This window comes from Trachypithecus francoisi, unplaced genomic scaffold, assembly GCF_009764315.1.
Source record: "Trachypithecus francoisi isolate TF-2019V2 unplaced genomic scaffold, Tfra_2.0 Lachesis_group12, whole genome shotgun sequence".
NCBI lineage: Eukaryota > Metazoa > Chordata > Mammalia > Primates > Cercopithecidae > Trachypithecus > Trachypithecus francoisi.
The window spans coordinates 14234600-14258434 of record NW_022681457.1 but is presented as its reverse complement, the minus strand read 5'-3'; the positions used below and the strand labels follow the sequence as shown (position 1 = coordinate 14258434).

At 39.0% G+C, this 23835-nt stretch overlaps 1 protein-coding gene and 1 pseudogene across 3 annotated transcripts; one reads left to right on the top strand and one right to left on the bottom strand.

The window, feature by feature from the left end:
* Positions 1-427: 427 nt before the first annotated feature.
* Positions 428-22664, bottom strand: ZNF235 (zinc finger protein 235). Of its 3 annotated transcripts, none has more exons than XM_033224805.1 (6): positions 22598-22664; positions 20987-21049; positions 17544-17670; positions 16754-16849; positions 1348-3361; positions 428-1263 (listed from the first exon to the last, which is right to left on the bottom strand). In XM_033224805.1, the coding sequence occupies exons 2-5, from the start codon at positions 20999-21001 to the stop codon at positions 1383-1385; spliced, it is 2217 nt and encodes a 738-aa protein (XP_033080696.1). In that variant the 5' UTR covers positions 21002-21049; positions 22598-22664; the 3' UTR covers positions 428-1263; positions 1348-1382. The 3 variants fall into 3 exon arrangements, with proteins under 3 accessions (XP_033080696.1, XP_033080697.1, XP_033080698.1); XM_033224806.1 differs by having other exon boundaries at positions 428-1287; positions 1372-3361; XM_033224807.1 differs by having other exon boundaries at positions 16766-16849.
* On the top strand, positions 11434-11832 carry LOC117091886 (annotated as a pseudogene).
* Positions 22665-23835: the final 1171 nt, after the last annotated feature.

The window sequence follows — 23835 nt, the reverse complement described above, 5'->3', positions numbered from 1 at the left end:
GCCAGGTCAAAGAGTATTTATTGTCCACTAATACCAAGAGGTGTTAAGCATAGAATGCTGTGTAAACGGTAATCCATCTAAATCATTACATTGAATACAATTTCAAGGTTGGGCACAGAGGTTCACATCTGTAATCGCAACACTTTGGGAAGCCAAGGTGGGAGGAATGCTTGAGGCCAGGAGTTTGAGAACAACCTGGACAACATTGCAAGGCTCTATTAAACAGAATAAATAAACAATAAGATAAAATTCCAGTAAAGACCCAAGAGGTTTCTTGCCCTGCCACTTCCTTTTAAGGGGATAAATGTGACAAATTAATGTGTTTGAAATCTGCCAAAGCTCCTTCTAAAGTGGTCTAGATGCAGGAAAGACTACACATAGAAAAGCAAGTAGACCTGAACCTGAATGAAAATAATGAAACCAATTATTAACAATTCAAGTTTACTAAGAAACTTTTTGTCATCAGTAACTACTTTTAACACTTTCAGAGTTACAGTAAAGCTTAGTGTCCAAAAATTCTAATCATGTAAATTGCAGAGTCACATTAGATAAAAACAGTATTGTTCAGTCTATAAACTAATGACGCTAAAAATCATACTGTACACAGCTGATACATTGTACAAAGAACTAAGGCTGAAGGATGGGAGCCAGTCATGTCTTTTTTCCAAATCTGTATTAGTATGGATGGCAGTATTATACACTTCTCAGTACTTACTGAAACTAACGTTATTAAGGCTACTTGCAGGATTCCTTTTGAATATAAATTAATATAAATTTACGGTACAAAACAGACTAGAATTTTCAAGTATTTGTCCTAATTATAGGTATTTTCTTCACTTTCTTCAGTAATTGCTGGGCCCTATTATGAGCTAAGCACAATTCTACATGGTAGAGATACAGTGGTGAAAAACACCTCCTTACATAGAGGTTACATTTTAGTTGACATCAATTTTTTCTGTCAATCATAGTTTTGTTAAAGGAAGGCCTCTCTCCTGCGCAGACTCTGACAAGACTTTTCTGCTGTGTTACATCTTAAGAACGGGGACACTTGGTAACTCTGATATAAACACTGATCATATTTACAGAACAAAGTTTTCTCTCATCTGTGAAATATGACGTTTGTAAAGAATTCATGTCCTGACCAAGTCTAAAACACAGCATTTGAGAGACTTCTTTCCCATCACGATTCTTTGAAGCTTCTAGTTTTACAAGAACTTTTCACAATCATCAGCATGGACTTCCCAACGGAGACAAAGATGTGAGCTCTAACTGAAGGCTGAAACACACCTCTCTCATTTCTACAGATTCCCTCCAGTGTGGACTCTCTGATGGTAGAAGAAATGTGACCTCTGACTGAAGGCTGAACCACACCTCTCTCATTTCTACAGATTCCCTCCAGTGTGGACTCTCTGATGGTAGACAAGATGTGACCTCTGACTGAAGCCCTTACAACAGACATCACATATGTAAGGCCTCTCTCCAGTGTGGACTCTCTGGTGCGTGTGAAAATGTGAGGCCTGACTGAAGCCCTTCCCACACTGCTGACATGTATAGGGTTTCTCTCCCGTATGGACCCTCTGATGAGCACTGAGACCAGCACTCCAACTGAATTCTTTCCCACATTCCTCACATTTAAATGGTTTCTCTCCAGTGTGAATTATCTGATGGACTTGAAGATTTGACCTCTGGCTGAAGGCCTTACCACAAGTGTCACATTTATATGGTTTCTCTCCGGTGTGGACTCTCTGATGGGCTTGAAGGTGTGAGGCCTGACTGAATCGCTTCTGACATGCATCACACTTGAATGGTTTTTCCCCAGTGTGGACGCTCTGATGGGCTTGGAGATTTGAGGCCTGACTGAAACCCTTACCACACTCTTCACATTTGTAGGGTTTCTCTCCCGTGTGGACTCTCTGATGATTGTGAAGATTCAAGCTCCAATTGAAGCGCTTCCCACACACTTCACATTTGTATGGTTTTTCTCCAGTGTGGACTCTCTGATGTGCCTGGAAATATGAACTCTGACTGAAACCTTTACCACACACGTTGCATCGAAATGGTTTCTCTCCTGTATGGACCCTCTGATGGCTCTGGAAACTTGAGGCTGAACTAAAACCCTTGCCACACTCTTCACATTTATATGGTTTTTCTCCTGTGTGGACTCGTTGATGACTATGAAGATTAAAGCTCAAACTAAAGCACTTACCACACTCATCACATTTGTATGGTTTCTCTTCAGTGTGGACTCTCTGATGGGTATGAAGATTTGAGCTACAACTAAAGCGTTTACCACAATCCCCACATTTATAGGGTTTCTCTCCGGTGTGAATTCTTTCATGGGCCTGAAGATGTGATCTCTGAGTGAAGCCCTTCCCACACACCTCACATTTATAAGGTTTCTCTCCAGTGTGAACTCTGCAATGAATGTTAAGATCTGTGCTACGACTGAAGCCCTTCCCGCAACTGTCACATCTATAGGGCTTCTCTCCTGTGTGAATAGGCAAATGAGCATAAAGATGGGAGCTCTGATTAAAGCTCTTACCACACTCGTGGCATGTATAGGGTTTCTCCCCTGTGTGGACTCTCTGATGAGTTTGCAGATTTGAGCTCTGACTGAAACCTTTACCACATTCATGACACCAGTAGCGTTTTTTTCCAGTACGAACACTTTGTTGAACAGGAATACCTGGGCTATGACTGGTGTCCTTCTCGTGCGTACTGTACGCTGGAGACTTCTTTCTCAAGTGTACCTGCTTATGAAATTCGAGACTGGAGCTACCATCGAAGGCTTCTTCACATTCATTACCCTGGTAGGTTTTCTGTCCTGTGTGAACACTACACTGGGTAAGAGGTGATACCTTTAGGGTATCTTTACCACAGTCACTATTGCTAGGAGCTTTCTCTCTTTTGTGCAGTATCTTATCATCATGGTGGTGTGAAATGCAACTGAAAATGTCAACATATGGAGCGAATATACATAATTGGTTTTTCATCTGAGTCTGCTTACAACTTCTCTGATAATTCTGTGTCTCATTCAGATATATTTTACTCCAAGAATTCGGAACTTTCTCAGTTGGAAATTCTTGATTTTCAATGATCCTGGAGTTATCCCCTACGTGATTCACTAGACGGCTGTCATCCACAGAAGCTTGAACAGATTCTCCTGCTCCCACCTGACAGGGGGAATCATGGTGCTTGGGGAACTCAGAGCTCTTTCCTTCAATATTTATCATGGAGTCTTGACTTCTGGCTAATTTGCTCACAACATGTCTCTTGATTTGCCAGCATGAAAGCTCTCCCAGTGAAAAACACCTTAATCCTGCTTTGTGAAGAGTCGCCATCTCATTTAGATTCCTGTCTCCTGAAAGGATAGAGAGAATAAGGAACAAAGGACCAAGAGACTGACATTAGCAAAGTAGAGAAATTAAGAGGATCTAAGCTCTCATTTTCCCCATGGAAACGTTAAAAAAACAACTAGACTGGCTGAAATAAATTTATAGGAGCTCCGAAAAGCAGCTGCAACCAAGAGAACACTAAATGTTTTAAAAAGCCATATTTAAGATAGATAATTTGAGATCAGCCCAGGGTGAGTGCTTAAGATTTATCTTGGGTCTTTTCTGAGTGTGTGTCTTGCTGTCTGTGTGTATTCTCCAGTATACACAACTCCAAAATGAATGCTTTGTCCAGATGTTTCCAAATTTTACACATAGTTCCTTCGGTATCGGGCTTTAGTTCGTGATGGAAATTTTCAGCTTATCTTTACCACCATGGATTTTCTTGGATTTTATTGCCTGTGGAAACACAGAACTACAGATCTAAGAATAGGACAGGAGGTAGAAACCAGTCAGCTGCAGAGCAACAAAATGATATCTCAGTAAGTACTTGGAAAGGAAAAAATTGACTTCCTTGCCTATAAGAATGGTAAATTAAAAGTCACCTCTTCTTTGGCTACAGGAACTGAATCATAAGTAGCAACTACATAAATCAGGCAAAATACATGCCTCAATTATAGGCTCTCATTATACAACCTGCACATTTAGAAATGTGCTCAAAATAACTGATAGACAAATCCATATTTATAGCTGGAGATTTCAATACCCCTTTCCAACAGCTAGTAAAGCAAGTAGGAAGATGCGTGGTGGCACTCATGTAACCCAGTCCATGCTGTGAAAGAGACAGCTGCCCTGGCCCCTTGGGGGTCAGAAGTCACCATGCCAAGGACTGTGTGAAGGGCGCTAAGTTCCATTGGGACCCAAGCTCCAGTTCTTGAGAAGCCAAGAGGAGGGAGCACCAGACTTCCTTCCAAACAGTGGTGCTGGTAGCCTCCAAGTCTCTTCCTCCAGGCCGCCTGTGGATATGCCATCCAGAAACCAGTCCAGCCCAGCCAACATGATGACCTGTGCCCTTGTATGCTGCTCAAAGACTACCAGAACTTTCCCATAATTGAGAAGGTTGATGATGTTGTGAAGACACTTGTCTTTGGAGGCGGCCAACCAGTAGAAGCCAAAAATTAAGCCAGAATAGTTTTTAAAAAAGGACATGGCAAGCCCTGAGGACACCAGCTCCCCAGAGACTAGAATTATCGACTTGAACATCAAGGTCCACGGTTTGTTTTTTTTTTTCTTTTGAAATGGAGTTTTGCTCTGCCACTCAGGCTGGAGTACAGTAGCACGATTTCGGCTGACTGCAACCCCTGCCTCCTGGATTCAAGCGATCCTCCCACCTCAGCCTCCCAAAGTGCTGGGATTACAGGCATGAGCCACTGTGCCTGGCCAAGATCTGCAGTTACAAAAAACACATGCCAACACATTAAAAGGACAAAGCCCACAAATGCTATCTGCTGATGAACATCAACCAGAGGAAAAAGATGCTCAAAAACCTCCATAAGACCTATTATGACAACTCTGGGAAGACATGCAGGGAACTGGGGATTGAAGACACCTTTCCCCTCTGAATTATTAAACAGCCCACTGACCGTGGCTTTTGACTAAGAAGGCTCTGTGAATTCAGGTTTTCCAGAATGCACAAAAGCTGAAGAAACAAAAAAGGTCTTAGCTGCAGCAGCAGCAGCAGCAGCAGCCAGAAAACAAAACAAAACAAAAACAATCAATTATGTTAAAAATAAAGCAAACACAACAGAAAACAAGGAGGTAATAAGTGAAGATACAGGCTTGAAGCAATTTATCAACCAAGTTGACTACTTGGCCTTTATAGGACACTCTATCCAATAAGAGCAGAAAATGTTATTTTCAGGTGCACATGGAACATACTCCAAGATAGACCATATTCTAGACCATAAAACAAGTTCTAACAGAAGCAAAAGGAGTCAAGTCATACAAAGGGTATTCTAACCACAACTGATTTAAATCAGAAATTATGAATAGAAATGTCTCTGCAAAATCTTCAAATATTCAGAGAATAAATAACATACTTCTAAATAAACTGTGGATCAAAAATAATTCAAAACTTTAGAAATTAAGTGAAAATAAAAAAACCAACATATCAAAATTTCTACTTAAAGCAAAATTTATAAAGCAGAAATGTGTCAAAGAAACTAAAAACACAAGAACAAATTAAATGCAAAGTAAGCATAAACAGAAAATAAGAGAAATAAATAGCTAGTTCTTTGAAAAGAACAATAAAATTAATAAACTCTAGCATGCATGATAAAAACAGAAGATACAAATTACAAATATCAGTAATGAAAGGTGACATCATTATAGGTCCTGTATGTATTATTAAAAAGATAAGGGACTTATGAACTTTATGGCAATAAATGTAACAATGCAGATGAAATGGACAAATTTCTTTAAACACACAAAATAAGTTTACTTGAGAACATACAGATAATCTGAATAGCCCTTATCTACCAAAGAAATAGAATTCATACTTACAAACGTTTCCACAAACAAAACTTGAGGCTTATAGAGCTTCATCCATGAATTTTACAAAACATTTAAGGAAGACACAATACCAATGCTAGACAAACTCTTCCAGAAAAATGAAAAGCTGTAAATACTTCTCAACACATTTTAGGAAGCCAGCATTATTCTAACACCAAAATAAGACAAACACATTCCAAGAAAAGACAACTACAGACTAATATTCCTAATAAACATATTTATAAAATTCTTAACAAAATGTTATCAAATCAGATCTAACAATGTATAAAAAGGATAAATCATGACAAAGTAGTGATTATCTCAAGAATGCAAGGCTGATTTAACATTCTAAAGTTAGACCTAAATGCTTCCCTCAGAAAATCAGAAACAATGCAAGTATATCCACTCTTGCCACCTTTATTCAACATTACTGAAAGTTCTAGTCAGTGTAGTAAGACAGGAAAAAAACAACATAAAAGAAATACAGATCATAAAGGAAAAAATGAGCCAGATAAATAATTTGAAATACTAATTTTAAGGAAGCTCAATGAGATACAAAAGAAATTTGAAAAGCAATACAAAAAATCAATTCAGGATATCAATGAGAAATTTACCAAAGAGAAAGAGATCGATATCTTTTTTAAAAAGCCAAACAAATAAAAACTTCTGGAAATGAAAAAATCATTGAAGAAATTACAAAATACAGTTGAAAGCATTTACAATAGACTAGACAAGCAGAAGAAAGAATCTCAGTACTTGAAGACAGGTCTTTTGAATTAATCCAGTCAGACGAAAGTAAAGAAAAAAGAATAAAGAAAAAACAAAGCTTTAAAAAATATGAAACTACATAAAGCAACCAAACCTATGAATCAAAGGTATTCCTGAGGGAGAAGAAAAAGTAAAGAGTTTGGAAACCTAGTTAAGGAAATAATTGAGGAAAACTTCCTAATCTAGCAAGAGCTTTAGACATCCAGATAAAAGAGATCTAATGAACTCCAGGAAAATACATTGCAAGATGGAACTCACCACAGCATACAGTCATCAGACTAAGGTTTATATGAAGGATAAAATCCTAAAATTGGCAAGAGAAAAGTGTCTAGTCACCTATAAAGGAAGCTCCATCAGACAATTCAACTTGTAGAAACCTTACAAGCCAGAAGAGATTGGGATTCTATTTTCAAGTTACTTCAAAGAACAAAAAAATTTTGTATCCTACTAGAATAAGCTCTATAAATGAAGGAAAAATAAGCCTTCCCCAAATAAACACTGAGGGAGTTTGTCACCACTAGACCCGCTCTACAGGGAATGCTCAAGTGAGTTCTAACCATGAAAACAAAAAGTTGATACTTGCCATCATAAAAGACACAAAAGTATAAAACTCGCAGGCCTTATAAAATAATTACACAAAGAAAGAAGATAAAGAAATCAAATGGCAACATAACTCATCTTACTGATAGAGATACAGACTGAAGGTAAAGAGGTAGAAAAAGATATTCCATGCAAATGGAAACCAGAAACGACCAGGAGTAGCTATTTTTAGATCAGATAAAAAAAGACTTTAAATCAACAGCAGTAAAAAAAAAAAAGACAAAGTTATTACATAATGATAAAGGGATCAATAACAAATAAAACAATCCTAAATATATACACACCCAACATCAGGGCACCCAAATTCATAAAACAAGTATATTAGACCTAAAAAAAATACACAGCAATACAATAACAGTGGGGGACCTCAACACCCCACAGACACCACTAGATAGATGACTGAGACAGAAAATCAACAAAGAAACACTGGACTTAAATTTTAGGTCAAATGGAGCTAACAGACATTTACAGAACATTCTACCCAACAGCAGAATATACACTTTTCTGATTAGTGCATGGAACATTCTTCAAGATAGAACATATGTTAGGTCACAAAACAAGTCTCACCACATTTTTAAAAACCAAAATCATGCCAAGTATCTTCTCATACCTCAGAATAAAACTAGAAATCAATTCCAAGAAGAACTCTAGAAACTATACAAATACATGAAAATTAAACATGATCCTAAACAATCTTTGGGTTAATGACAAAATTAAGACAAATTTAAAATTTCTTGAAATGAATGAAAATGAAAATACAATATACCAAAGCAAAAGCAGTGCTAAGAGGGAGGCTTATAGCGTTAAATGTCTACATTAAAAAAAAAAAAAAAAGATAAAAAATTAACAAATTAACAACCTTATGTCTCACCTCCAGGAACTAGAAAAACAAGAACAGGCCAGGCGCGGTGGCTCAAGCCTGTAATCCCAGCACTTTGGGAGGCCGAGACGGGCGGATCACAAGGTCAGGAGATCGAGACCATCTCTGGCTAACACGGTGAAACCCCGTCTCTACTAAAAATACAAAAAGCTAGCTGGGCGAGGTGGCGGCGCCTGTAGTCCCAGCTACTCGGGAGGCTGAGGCAGGTGAATGGCGTGAACCCGGGAGGCGGAGCTTGCAGTGAGCTGAGATCCGGCCACTGCACTCCAGCCTGGGTGACAGAGCGAGACTCCGTCTCAAAAAAAAAAAAAAAAAAGAAAGAAAAACAAGAACAATCCAAACCTAAAGCTAGCAGAAGAAAGATGTAACAAAGACCCACAGAATGAAATAGAGAACCAAGGAACCATCCAAAGGATCAATGACATGAAAAGCTTGTTTTTATCTTTGAAAAAATAAAACTGATAAACTGCCAGTAAGACTAGCAAAAAAAGAGAAGATCCAAATAAACATAATCAGAAATGAATAAGGAGACATTACAACTAATACTATAGAAATACAAAACATGATCAGAGACTATTACGAACAATACACTTGAAAACTAGAAATTCTAGAGAAAATGAACAAATTCCTGGAAACACACAACCTTCCAAGATTGAACCAGAAAGAAACAGAAATCCTGAACAGACCAGTAATGAGCAGTGAGATTGAATCAGCAATGCAAAACCTCCCAAGAACAAAAAAGCCCAGGACTAGACAAATATACAGTGGAATTCCACAAAAGGAACAAAGAACTAGTATCAATTCTATTAAAACTCTTCCAAAAAATCTAAGAGGAGAGAATCCTCCCTAACTCATTCTACAAAGCCAGTATCGCTCTGACACCAAAGTCAGATAAAGACAAAACAAAAAAAGAAAACTACAGAGCAATATCCCTGATGAACGTAAATGCAAAAATCCTCCAAAAATAAACACACACCCCCCACAAAATACCCCAAACCAAATCTAATAGCACATCAAAAAGATAAGCCACCATGATCAAGTGGGTTTTATTCCAAGGATGCAAGAATGGTTCAACATACACAAACCAATAAATGTGATTCAGCCTATAAACAGAATTAAAAACAAAAATCACATGATCATCTCAACAGATATGGAAAACCATTTGACAAAATTCAGCATCATCTCATGATAAAAGCCTTTGACCAATTAGGCACAGAAGAAACATACTTCAAAATAATAAAAGTCATATATGACAACCCATAGGTAACATGCTGAATGGGGGAAAAGCTAAAAGCATTCCGTCTAAGAACTGGAATAAAACAAGAATTGCCCACTTTCACCACTCCTATTCCACATAGCACTGAAAGTCCTAGGAAAAGTAATCAGGCAAGAGAAAGACAGAAAACTAATCTAAATTGAAAAAAAGAGTAAGTCATTTAGTATCTGTTTTCTGACAATCTGATCTTATACCTACAAATCCCTAAAGACTCCTCCAAAAGAATCCTAGATTTGATAAATGACTTCAGTCAAGTTTCAGGATTAAAAAAATCAATATACAAAAGTCAGTAGCATTTCTATACAACAATAATGATCAGGTCAAAAACCAAATCAAGAACATAATCCAATTTATAATATCTACAAAAAAAATTAAAATACCTAGGAATGTATTTAACCAAGGAGGGGAAAGAGCTAACCAAGGAAAATTATGAAACAATAATGAAAGAAGTTGCAGATGACATTAAAAAAATGGAAAAATATCCCCTGCTCATGGATCAGCAGAATCGATATTGTTAAAATGACCATACTGCCCAAAGCAATCTACAAATTTAGTGCAATGGCTATCTAAATACTAATGTCATTTTTCACAGAATGAGAAAAAACAATTCTAAAATTCATATGGAAACATAAAAGAGCCTAAATAGACAAAGCAATCCTAAGCAAATAACAAAGCTGGAGGCATTACATTATTTGACTTCAAATTACACTACACAGCTATAGTAACCAAAACAGCATGGTGCTGACATAAAAATAGATACATAGATCAATGGAATAGAAAAGAGAACCCAGAAATAAGTCACATACCTACAGCCAACTGATCTTTGACAAAGTTGACAAAAACATACACTGGGGAAAGGACATCCTATTGAGTAAATGGTACTATTTAATCCATCTTGAGTTCATTATCTGAGATCTCCTGAGATCCATGACAGATTTTAGTAATAGCCATTCTGACGGGTATAAGATGATATCTCACTATTGTTTTAATTTGCATTTCTAGAAATCACTGGTGATTTCAACCACAGGAGGCAACCTGAAAAGGCTCCAAGTGGTCAAAGTAGAAACAACTTGGTAACAAAATAAACAATGCAATACTGGATTATAACACAAAGTATACAATAAATACATATGAGCCCATACTGATTACACAATGGATATTAAGTGACAATAAGGAGTTACTGTTGTAGATAGACACTGATAAATCTATGGGTGATAAGACATTCTCCAGAAAAAAATAGAAGAGAAGAGATAAAACAGGAACAGTGGAAAGTTGATAACTGCTAAGACAGTATGGATATACAGTTTGTGGCATTATTACTTTTCTATGTTTTTTAAGTTTTCAAAACAAAAAGTTTAAAGTCATAGAAAGGAAAACAAATAGGTCATCCAAATTATGTGTATGTTGGGGGAAGGGTGAAGAAGCAGAAATTATCCATTTAAACTATCAAGTCAATTTTCATTAACAGAAAAAGATGTAAAATTAATGTTAAAACTGAACTGAATGGTGGCATTACAAATGGTATCCTACTAAGTCATTTTTATCACATATCTCCCTCAGTTTGGTGGATTATATGATATCTTAACAAAGGACATAAGCAATTTTAGAATTAATCAAAGTTCTATGTTTTATAAATTTCTGAAGTATATGGAAATATATACATGTAGACTATGATTATACAGAACACTCCACCCAATAACAGCAGAATACACATTTTTCTGAAGTACATGCAGAACATTCTCTAGGATACTCCATATGTTAAACTACAAAAAAGCCTTAATAAATATAAAAAGATTAAAATCACACAAAGTATCTCTGCTGATCAAAATGAAATGAAACTAGCAATGAACAGCAGAATAAAACCTGAAAATTCCATAAATATGTGAAAATTAATACACAAACAACCAACAGATCAAAGAAGAAATTACAGGGGAAATTAGAAAATATCTTGGGATAAATGAAAACAAATCCACTGCAAAAACAGTGCTAAGGGGGAAATTTATAGCTATAAATGCTTATAAAGAAAAGGAAGAAAGGTCTCAAATCAACATCATAACCTTACACCTTAAGGAATTGAAAAAACTAACAAGCCAAGATGGCTGCAAGACTTGCTGCCTTCTTCAAGAATGCCTGGACCAAAGAGTCAGTGCTGGTTGTGTCCTTCACCATTGCAGGCCATGCTATAATTCTGCCCCCACTCAGCCCCTACACCAAGTACGCCATCATGATCAACCAGGCCACACCCTACAATTACCCAATGCCTGTCTGAGATGATGGCAGTGTGCCTTACGTGTCCAGCCAACCCCAGGACTCCTAGGGCCCAAGCCTGGAGTGGCTGAATAAACTGTGAACATCTCCACTGACAGGGAGGAGGACCCTCCTCAGTGGCTCCCAGTAAAAATGTGAAAACCAAAAAACAAAACCAAATTAAACCCAATGCTGACAGAAGAAAGGAATCTAATTTTTTTTTTTTTTTTTTTTTTTTTTGAGACAGAGTTCCACTTTTGTTGCCCAGGCTGGAGTGCAATGGTGTGATCTCAGCTCACCGCAACCTCTGCCTCCCGGGTTCAAACAATTCTCCTGCCTCAGCCTCCCAAGTAGCTGAGATTACAGGCATGTGCCACCATGCCCAGCTAATTTTGTATTTTTAGTAGAGGCAGTGTTTCTCCATGTTGGTCAGGCTGGTTTCAAACTCCCAACTTCAGGTGATCTGCCTCCCTTGGCCTCCCAAAGTGCTGGGATTACAGGCATGAGCCACCGCGCCTGGCCAGGAATCTAATCTTATGAAGATAAGAGCAAAAATAAATAAAATTGAGAATAAAGGATAGAGAAAATAAAACAATAGTTCCTTGAAAATATCAATAAAATTGACATTTAGCTAGATTGACTAAGAAAAAATAAAGACTCAAATTACTAAAATCAGAAATGAAAGTTGGTACATTACTACTGACTTTATAGAAACAAAAAGATAAGACAGTATCATGAACAATTGTATGCCAACAAATTAGATAACCTAGATGAAATGAACAAATTCTCAGAAACCCACAACCTAACACTGAATCAGGAAGAAACAGAATATATGAATAGATCTATAACTGCAAAGGATATTGAATCAGTGATCAAAAACCTCCTAGCAAAGTCCTGGACTTTCACTCGTGATTTCTATTAGACATCTGAAGAATTATTAACACCAATCCATTTTGCTCTTCCAAAAAACTGAAGGGGGGAATACTTCCTAGTTCATTCTATGAGACCAGGATTCCCCCAATACCAAATACAAAGATACTATAAGAAAAGGAAACTATAGACCAATGTCCCTTATGAACACTGATATAAATATCCTCAACAAAATCCTAGTAAAGAGAGTTCAGCAGCATATTAAAATAATTATACCATGACCAAATGAGATTTAGTTCTGGAATGCAAGGATGGTGTAACATATGAAAACCAATCAATGTAATATACCACACCAACAGAATGAAGAAGAAAACATATGATCATCTCAATTGATGTAGAAAAAGCATTTTACAAAATTAAAAATCTTTTCATGATAAAAATATTTAAACCAGGAATAGAAAAAATCTAACTCAACATAATAAAGGCCATACATTAAAAACCCACAGTAAACATCATATTCAATGGTGAAAAATGGAAAGCATTTCTTCTAGTACCAGAACAAGGCAAGGTTGCCCACTTTTACCATTCCTATTCAACACAGTAGTACTGAAAGTTCTAGCCAGAGATATTATGCAAGAAAAATAAAGAAAAGGCATCTAAATTGGAAAAGATGTAAAATTATCTTTGTTCACAAAAGATGTATGTAGAAACCCTAAAGATTACAGAAAAAAAAGTTACCAATTTAATATTGTTATCAATATCACCCAAAGCAATCTATAGATTTAATACAATCCCTACTAAAATCCCAATTTCTTCTTTGCAGAAATAGAAAAACTCATCCTAAAACTCACATGTAATTGCAGGAGACCACAAATAATCAAAACAATCTTGAAAAAGAGAAAAAATACGGAGGAATCTTTTTTCCTTTCTGATTTCAAAACTTATTATAAAGCTACATTAACCAAAACTGTTATAAAGACATATAGACAAAGGAACAGACTAGAGAACTCAGAAATCAACTCTTGCATGTAGGGCCAAATCATTTTTGATAATGTTGCCAAAACCATTCAATGAGGAAAGGACAGTCTTTTCAACAAATGGAGCTGGGAAAACTGGATATCCACATGCAAAAGAATGAAAGTCAACCCTGACATTATACAAAGATCAACTCAAAATGCATCAAAGACCTAAATGTAAGAGTGAAAACTGGCTGGGTGTGGTGGCTCACGCCTGTAATCCTAGCACTTTGGGAGGCCGAGGCGGGTGGATCATGAGGTCAGGAGTTTGGGACCAGCCTGGTGAAGATGGTGAAACCCCATCTCTACTAAAAGTAAAAAAAAATTAGGCAGGTGTGGTGGCGGGCACCTGTAATCCAAGCTACTCAGGAGGCTGAGGCAGAAGAATGGCCTGAACCCAGGAGGCAGAGGTTGCAGTGAGCCGAGATCACGCCACTGCACTCCAGCCTGGGCAACAGAGTAAGACTCCGTCTCAAAAAAAAAAAAAAGAAAGAAAAAAAGAATGAAAACTACACAACTTCTAGAAGAAACCATATGGCAAAAGCTTCACGATGCTGAATTTTGTAGTTTCTTGGATGTGACAACAAAAGCACAGGCAATAAAAGAAAAAACAGACAAACTAGACTTCATGAAAACTAAAAACTTTTTTTTTTTTTTTGAGATGGAGTCTCACTCTGTAGCCCAGGCTGGAGTGCAGTGGCACGATCTTGGCTCACTGCAACCTCCACCTCCTGGGTTCAAGCGATTCTCCTACCTCAACCTCCCAAGTAGCTGGGATTACAGGTGCCCGCCACCATGCCTGGCTAATTTTCTTTATTTTTAGTAGAGACGGGGTTTCCCCATCTTAGCCAGGCTGGTCTTGAACTCCTGACCTCATGATCCACTCGCCTCAGCCTCCCTAAGTGCTAGGATTACAGGCATGAGCCACCGTGCCCAACCTAAACTTTTTATATCAAAAGACACTGTATCCACAGGGTAAAAAGGGCAACAAACAGAGAGGAGGAAAAGATTTTCAAGTCATACATCTGATAATGAACTAACATCCAGAATATACAGAGAACTTCCAAAACTCAGCAACAAAAAAACCTGATTCAAAAATGGACAATGGACTTGAACAGATATGTCTCCAAAGAGGATATATTAATACAAATGGCCAATAAGCATATGACAAGGTGCTCAACATCACTAATCATTGGGGAAATGCAAATCAAAACCACAATGAGATACCACTTCAAACCCATTCAGACGGATATTATTAAAAAAAAAAAAAAACAAAAAAAAACAAAATAACAAGTGTTGGTGAGGATGTGGAGAAACTAGAAACCTTGTGTACTGCTAGCAGAGATGTAAAATGGTGCTGATGTTGTGGAAAACAATGTTCAAGGGTCAACTGTACTATAATGAAATATTATTCAGCCATAAAAAAGAGGAAAATTCTGACACATGCTACAACACAGATGAACCTCAAAGATATTAGGCTAAGTGAAATAAGCCAGCCACAAGAGGGCAAATAGATAATTCCACTTAACTGGAGTACATGGAATGGTCAAATTCAGAGTCATAAAGTAGAACAATGGTTAACTGGTGCTGGAGGGAGAGGTCCAATGTGGAGTCATTGTTTAATGGGTACTGAGTTTCGTTATGAACAATGAAAACCCTTTGGAGATGGATCGTGGTAATGGCTACACAACAATGTAAATGTACTTAATGTCACTATATACTCAAAAATGGTTAAAATGTTAAAGTTTTATGTCATGTATATTTTACCACAATTAAAAAATAAACGTATGTGAATCAGCCTTGGTGGTACAGTGCTTACACACAAATTCAGGCAAATTAAGGACATGGAGAGTGAAGGGAAGATGGAATTTTTTTTTTTTTTGAGACGGAGTCTCGCTCTGTTGCCCAGGCTGGAGTGCAGCAGCGTGATCTTGGCTCACTGCAATCTCTGCCTCCCGGGTTCATGCCACTCTCCTGCCTCAGCCTCCCGAGTAGCTGGGAATACAGGCACCAGCCACCACACCCAGCTAATTTTTTTTTGTAGTTTTAGTAGAGATGGGGTTTCACCATGTTAGCCAGGATGGTCTCAATCTCCTGACCTCGTGATCTGCCCACCTTGGCCTCCCAAAGTGCTGGGATTACAGGCATGAGCCACTGCACCCGGCCAGAAGATGGTATTTTAAGAAAGCCTCTCATGAAATGACTTCTGAGCAGAGGTATGAATGAAATAAGGAAGAGGGGCTGGGTGCAGTGGCTCACGTCGATAATCCTAGCATTTTGGAGGGGCTGAAGTGGGCAGATTGCTTGAGTCCAGGAGTTCAAGAGCAGCCTGGGCAACATGGGGAAACCCTGTCTGTACAAAAAATACAAAAATTAGCCGGGTGTGGTGGTGCACACCTGTAGTTCCAGCTACTCAGAAGGTTGAGGTGGGAGGATCGCTTGAACACAGCAGGTGGAGATTACAGTGGGTGGAGACTGTGTCACTGCACTCCAGCCTGGGCAACAGAGTGAGACCCTATCTCAATCAATCAATCAATCAACCAACCAGAAAGAGGACAGAGGTTTAAGAAAAAACAGCATTCCAGCCAGCGAACAGAAAGTAAAAGGCTGTGATGCACATGTCATATTTGAGGAACAAGTGAGGATGGCAGAGACAAAGGGAGAGGGAAAAATAGAATAATAAAGCTAGGTGAGTAGGCAAACATTATACAGTCTTACAAGCTCCTTAAAAACACTAGATCTCACTCAGTGAAATGGGAAGCCATGGAGGGTCTGAAGCAGAGGAGTGGTATCATGTGACAGATGTTTTTATTCTTTTTTTTTTTCTGAGACAGAGTCTTGCTCTGTCACCAAGCTTGCAGTGCAGTGGCGGATCTTGGCTCACGGCAACCCACGCCTCTCAGATCCAAGCAACCCACCATCTCAGCCTCCTGAGTAGCTGGGAGTACAGGCACACCCATCACAGCTAGCTAATTTTTTTATATTTTGTAGAGATAGGGTTTTGCTATGTTACCCAGGCTGGTCTTGAACTACTGACCTCAAGTGATTCACCTGCCACAGCCTCCCAAAGTACTGGGATTAGAGGCTTGAGCCATTGCACCCAGCCATGACAGACGTTTTTTAAAAAAGTCTCTCGGCTGGGTGGAGAAGAAATTATCCTGAATAAAGGAAAAATAACAGCTGTTAACTATGATTCCAGCTGCACAGTTCTCACCTGAATGCTTACCTCTTTGGGTCTGAAACTCCTTCATCCAAAGCTTTTCTTCCCTCTCCAACTGGGATATCATATCCGGTTTGAAGGACTGATGTCCTATAAAAAGATAGTATTTAAGTGAAAATGTTAAAGTGTTAAAAGCAAAGAGTACTGAAAAATTCCGGTTCCAATCACACGATGTAAGTCTCCTCCCTGCCCCTCCATGCAATGTTTAGGAAACATTTTTTTTTTTATCACAACACATTATAAGAAATACATTTACTATCATTGGAAATACATTACCCTATGTAAACTATTGAAATAAAATATTAAAGGACCTGTTTCTAATCTATATCTGTTTTCATCACATCCCTTACTGCAAGCAGCAGCAGTTATTGCCACAATGTGCACCATTCTGGCTAAGGGGCTCTGATATTGTTACTCTATTTTATTACAGAAATGCTGATGCAACTTATTAATTTCCTGACCCACCAATGGATCATGACCGACAAGTTTAAAGAAATCAGGAGGAGCCAAGCTCAACTGTTCTTTTATAGTTCATTTTTAAAAGAAAATCATTTGTCTTGGAATAAAGGCCAGAAACATCTTGTCACTATGCTCTAAAGAGACAGAAAAACTCTAGTCTCTGAGCAGTCCCAAAGCCTTAACAAGGGGACAGAGGCCAGGGATGCCACTAAACATCCCAGAACACACAGGATAGCCTCATACAATACAGAATTATGTGGCCCAAAACATCAATGGCATGGAGGTTGAGAAACCCTGCTGAATTACAGAGGATGCCTGTCCTTACCCACTGAAACCAGGTTCCTAAAGTTCTCCAGCATCACATCTCGGTACAGCTTCCTCTGGGCAGAGTCCAGCAGCCCCAGCTCCTCCTCAGTGAAGGCCACAGCCACATCCTTGAATGTCACTGCCTCCTAGAACATCAAGCACATACCTCAATCTCATACCTAATGGCCACTGGCACCTAAGAAACTCTTTCTGTAGAGTTACTATTCTTTCCTTTCCACAATCACACCAAAAATGCTAAGGGGAAAAATGAAAATACCTTGTACATGTAACATGGTGCCCTTTATATAGTTAAATCCCTAGAACTGTCACTGTTAAATCATGGCATACACACATTTTACCATTTGACTGATAGCGCCAAATTTTATAAGAAATTTTGAATTAATTTCTTCCCAACAGTGTTTGATGGTGCCTATCTTCTCTCATTGGATAGTACCACTATTTTGTCAATCCAACAGGCGTTCACAAAGCTCTGAGACAAGTATGCAGTTCATTCTCTGGGTTCTCAGGAACATGCTATATTGGTCAATTGCAGCAGCATTTAGGGTCAAGGTTAACAGTGCAGGCTCTTGAGTTTGACTGCCTTAGTTCACATTCCAAGTGTCTATCCACTGTTAGTTTTGTGACGTTGGTCAAGCCACCTAACTTCTCAATACCTCAATTTCCACATCTATATAAGAAGACCTATATCATAGGGTCCTTGAAGGGATTAAATGAGTGAATACTATAAGGAACTTAGGATACTGTGTGACCTACAGTAAGTACTCAATAAATGTTGGTCATTACTCTTATTATCATCACCATCATCTCTTTCATCCCATTCATGGCTGCATGATAGCTCACAAACATGATTTACAATATATTTAACCATTCTAAATAATGCACATTCGATCATTTTAAATTCAAAAATGACAAACAATGCCACAAAAAACATATTTTTACATAGATCTTAGCCAGCTCATATGGTTATCTTCTTAATTATAAGTTCCGGCTGGGCACGATGGCTCACTTCTGTAATCCCAGCACTTTTGAGAGGTCAAGGCGGGCGGATCACTTGAGGTCAGGAGTTCGAGACCAGCCCGACCAACATGGTGAAACCCTGTCTCTACTAAAAATACAATTGGTTGGGCATAGTGGTGCAAACCTGTAATCCCAGCTACTCGGGGGGCTGAGGCAGGAGAATCGCTTGAACCTGGCAGGTGGAGGTTGCAGTGAGCCAAGTTCATGTCACTGCACTCCAGCCTGAATGAGAGAGCAAGATTCTGTCTCCAAAAACAAAAACAAAAAAGATAAGTTCCAAAGTTCCAAGAAGTGGTAATTACATTGTAAAAAATATATATACCTTTGTTTTGCTGGTATAATGTTAATTTTCTCAACTAACTCTTCCTGTAAGAAATTGTAAGTACTCCCGATTCTCCGTACTCTGGCCAAAACTGGACACTATATTATTTTTTTTTAAATCTTGAGCAATTTGGTGAGTGATATAAACAGCTATTTATTTAATTTTTTAAAAGATGATCTGATATTATTTTTCTTCACATATTGCCTTTGCTTAATCCTATTGGGATTTTTCATGTATCAGTAACATTACCATTAAGGATATTAAGTCATTTTCTAGAATATATAAATTCCTACCCCTGCACCTGTTTCCTATTTGTCTCATAAAGTCTGTATATGGCATTTTTCTGTATGGAAATTAACATTTTTTTATCTGAAGACACTGCTCATCCCTACATTTGTTTTGGCTGGAGTTCTGATCATCCATGTACTAAACAACTCGATGACACACCTGGCAAAGAGTCATGCACTGAGACAGGGAATCTGGTGAAGAGTCATGTTATTTTTGGAGCTCTTCATCCACCAGGACATGCCAGGGACACATACACGTATAGCATAGCCTCAGGTCCCTGAATAGTCTCTTCTGTTTTTTTCTTTTTTGAGACAGTCTCACTCGATCGCCCAGGCTAGAGTGTAGTGGTGTGATCTTGGCTCACTGCAACCTCCGCCTCCCAGGTTCAAGCAATTTTCCTGCCTCATCTATATGAGTAGCTGGGATTACAGGCATGCGCCACCACGCCCAGCTAATTTTTGTATTTTAAGTAGAGACAGGGTTTCACCATGTTGACCACGCTGGTCTCGAACTCCTGACCTCAAGTGATCCACCCACCTCAGCCCCAAAGTGCTGGGATTACAGGTGAGCCACTGTGCCTGGCCTTCACCCAAATGAAATATCTGAAACTTCTGGTTTAGGCACTGAAAGCTTTAACTTCAGCTGGGCATTGAGTGGACTTCAGTAAGTTTAAAGGTTCACACCTGTCTATGTTTAAAATATAGGTAAGGCCATCTACATCCTTACAAAGCTGTTCCATGGAGCAAATTTCCTGGCGAATCTCCAAGTGCTATAAAACTTTTAAACTAAGTATGTACATCTTTAAAATATAATAACATGTTAATGAATAAAACAGATACTTAACTATAATACAAGGTTTTACTCAGAATTAAAGAAAGAAATCTAGCTCTTGTTTGAAACTAAAATTACTTTCTCTGAGTTTGGCATCAGTCAGATGCTACAACACCAAGCTATACTTTATTCTTTCCATAAAAATGAGGTGTCGCGTACGAGAAAATGAGTCTAAAACTTTAAAGATTAAAAAAATGGTAGAATTCTCAGAATTCCTATTTGGGAAGAGAAGTTATATGGGGAAAAACTGCTATTGTCAATGTCCTTAAAATGGCAAAATTCGTAGATTACATAAACATGGAGAATGAGGAAAAGTAAAACCAGGTAAATGATGGAAAATGACATGATAAAATATAGGTGATATAAAATTAAATTTAAAAAATTCAAAATTGTACATAAAGTATGATTATATATATATTTGTGAGTGCAAATGAAAAGGAAGGTGGGAAATTATTTGTAAACATTATTTGTAATGTGAGAGTTATTTTCCATTTAAAAAATGTATCTGTTAGGCCAAGGCAGGAGGATCGCTTGAGCCCAGCAGTTCAAGACCAGCCTGGGCAACACAGAAACATCCCCTCTCTATTAAAAATAATTAGCCGGTTGTGGCGGTGCGTGCCTGTGGTCCCAGCTACTCAAGAGGCTAAGGTGGGAGGATCCATTGAGCCCAGGAGGCCCAGACTGCAGTAAGCCACTGCACTCCAGCCTGGGAAACAAGGTGAGACTCTGTCTCTAAATATATATATTTAGAAATTTATATTTACATATATAAATATATTACACAGAAATAGATTTTAAAATATTTAAGATATATATATCTGTTAATGTTTATACTATTATTTGGAAATAAAAGGCAAGAGCCTGGCATATAACAATCTTTCAAGCACCTTTCGTTCCCTTCACTCTTCCAAATGGGAAAAATGTGTCCAATCTTTGTGCAATGAGATGTTACTTTAAGAAATAGAAAGGCAAAATAAACTTACCTGGAACTTGGTCATTTTCCCCCTCTTCCTTCCAGGAAAAGGCAGAGTTCTGGGGGAGTGAACCTGGAGGAGGGAAAGGCATCATGAGATAGGTTAGGGATGCCATTAGTCAACATGGCACTTTATGTGGCACTTTAGAGAAAGGTCTCCCTTTCTCTAGGCAGGCACAGTTACACACAGCTTAGTGAGGAGAACGGGAGCTGGATCCCAGCTACCACTGGGCCCCCTCACCCAGCTGCTTTTGTTCAAGAACATTTCATATTAACAGACCTAAATCAAATGCAGCTGCTTGCGTACTCCTTCTGAACCTTAGTCTCCAAGGAAATGAGACAAAGACAGGCAGGGTAATGTAATAGAGCCAAAATGCCTGGCTTCAAATTTTGGCATTTCTACTTATTTTCTACTGATCAGTATAAACAGTATAAGCAGTATAAACCTTAAGCGAATTATTAATCTCTCTGTGCCTTAATTCAGTCACCTGTAAATGGGGACAATAATGCCTGTATTCTCTATTTCCTGCAGCTTCTGACAAGCAAGTGCTATTATGCTTCATAAAACTGCCCTTTTGAGTATGCTTTCTAGAAAATGAATCTTTTAAGAAACCCAGAACTCAAAGATAATTGCTCTGTCCTGTGAGTTACCATGACCCTCAGAAAAGTCTGTAACTGTGATTGGTTGTCTAACATAATTAGTTCCCTTGGTAATGACAGTTAAACTGCTACGGATTTTTTTTTCCTCCAATAGATGTAATTACTTGCAAATGTTACTAAGCGGGAGGAGCCTCAAGAAAGTCTCTTTTTCCAAATGCATGAAAGCAATGACTACTAAAAACCTAAAACTCTCTAAGAAATGGTATTACACTTCAGTTAACCACACGGGACTACTAGTTATAACCACATAATACTGAACACTTATTAGCGCCTCAGGACACCTCTGGCACTCTGCAAATCTGTAATGACGATCGCTTCTCTGAGATAAAACACAGAGGACATTCCTCAGGCTCCGGCTGGAACTAATCTCCTGTCAAGAGGCTAGAAAAGTACAAGAATCCAGGAACGGCCCCACATTAGGCAAGCATTAGAGAAGGGACAGCGGCTCCGTAGCTGGATCGCCGACCCCATCCCAGGTTCAGAGGAGTTTCCAAACAACAGGCGTCTTTTTGAGTATTACAGAATTAACGGCGTTATAAAATCCAACATTTTCCTATGCACTGGTTTTAAGCTTATTTCTATAAAATCTCATTTAATTCTCACAAGAACATCACTGGGAACGCACTAACCCTTTACAGGCATGAGGAAACTGAGACAAGGAAAGATTAAGTAACTTGCCCAATATTTTACAGCGAGGAACAGGCAGGACTGGCTGGTATGTGCATGAGGATGGCTAGGGCAGCAGAGAGGGCGGGAGACCCTCAACCTCGAAGCACGACGCGAGCCCGCCCCCAACGCAAGAGGTTCCGCCGAGGGGACGCAAAACTCCCGCAGTCTCCCAACCCCGCCCTCCAGCGCTGGCCGCGGCTTCTCTTCCCCAAGCCAAGGACCGGTTCATCGCTGGCCCCACGCCCAGGCAAAGAGGGCTCGGAGAAGTCTTGGAGACCCGGAGCTGACTCACCTCCCTGGGAGCTATCTCAGATCCGACCTCGCCTTCCTGGAGCGGAAGTGCCTCCGAGTGCCCACGGTTCGTGGACTCCACTTCCCAGAATTCCTAAGCGGAAGCGTCTCAGAGTTCTCTCACTCCTGGACTACAGTTCCCAGAATGCTCCAAGAGCCGCGCTTCCCACCAGCTGGGTTTTGTTTTGACTCAAGCCGGTTGGGTTTGAGACACTTCTCTGGCGCTACTACTGTCAGATTCCTTTTAGTTTTATTCATTTTAAAAATTCATGAGAAAATAATTGTAAAATTTTTAAAGTGATGGCATATAAAAGTGAAAAGTTCAGCCTGTATTATGAAAATAAGTTAGAAACCAAAATTTTTAGCAGAAACAAAGGGTAGGCTAAAAATGGGATGCGTAAAAGTGACTTAGGCTGAGCTCCGATGGACGCCGAACGTTAAGGAATCTCAAACTTGTGTCAAATGCCGGCTCCCCGAATATCATCAACTCAACCTGTTGATAAGACAAAAAACAGAATTTGTTGTTGATTGCAGCAATGGAGGACAACACTTCGACGGAGCGTTGGCACTTTCACAGAGCAAAGTGTCAAGGCAAGGTTGGAACTGATTGAGAACTGGATGTTTAAGGCGGGTCTTTCAATGCAAGGGATTTCATTAGTATTGCATAATGATCATGATACTACAGTCCGGGATTGGTGGATATAGCAAGGATTTTTGAAGCAAAGAATCTTAAGGTGCAATCTATTGGTACTTTCTTTGGAAGAGATTGAAAATTTGATGGGTCTCTGCGGAAGCATAATGAACAATTAAACAGTTTGCTTGGGCAGGAATCTCCTGGAATAAAGGCCTGCTGATGAAGACAGTTGAACAATCATGTTAGTGCCGAAAGTAAATTGTGATAAAACGGGAAAGGGCTTGTCCCCCTCCCAGGGCATGTAATGGGGGTGTGGCTCGCTTCTTCGTGCCCAGCTGCTCAAACCTCTAGGGGGAGCATGCACACGGCAGGTTGTAGAGCTCCAACCCAACGACAGTGTCTAGGAGTGAATGTTTACAGCTCCTGAAGCCCCAGTGGGCGTGTTTTACAGGGTACTTTTTTAGTTTAGCCATCCGTAGGAGGCTTGTGTTAGCTCAATTAGATCCCTGCCTTATCGCAAGCACAAGAGGGGTCTTGTATCCCAGAGTTTCTTGCCTTGGTGTACCAGAAGAATTGTATCACACATGGGCTTGGAGAAAGAGTGC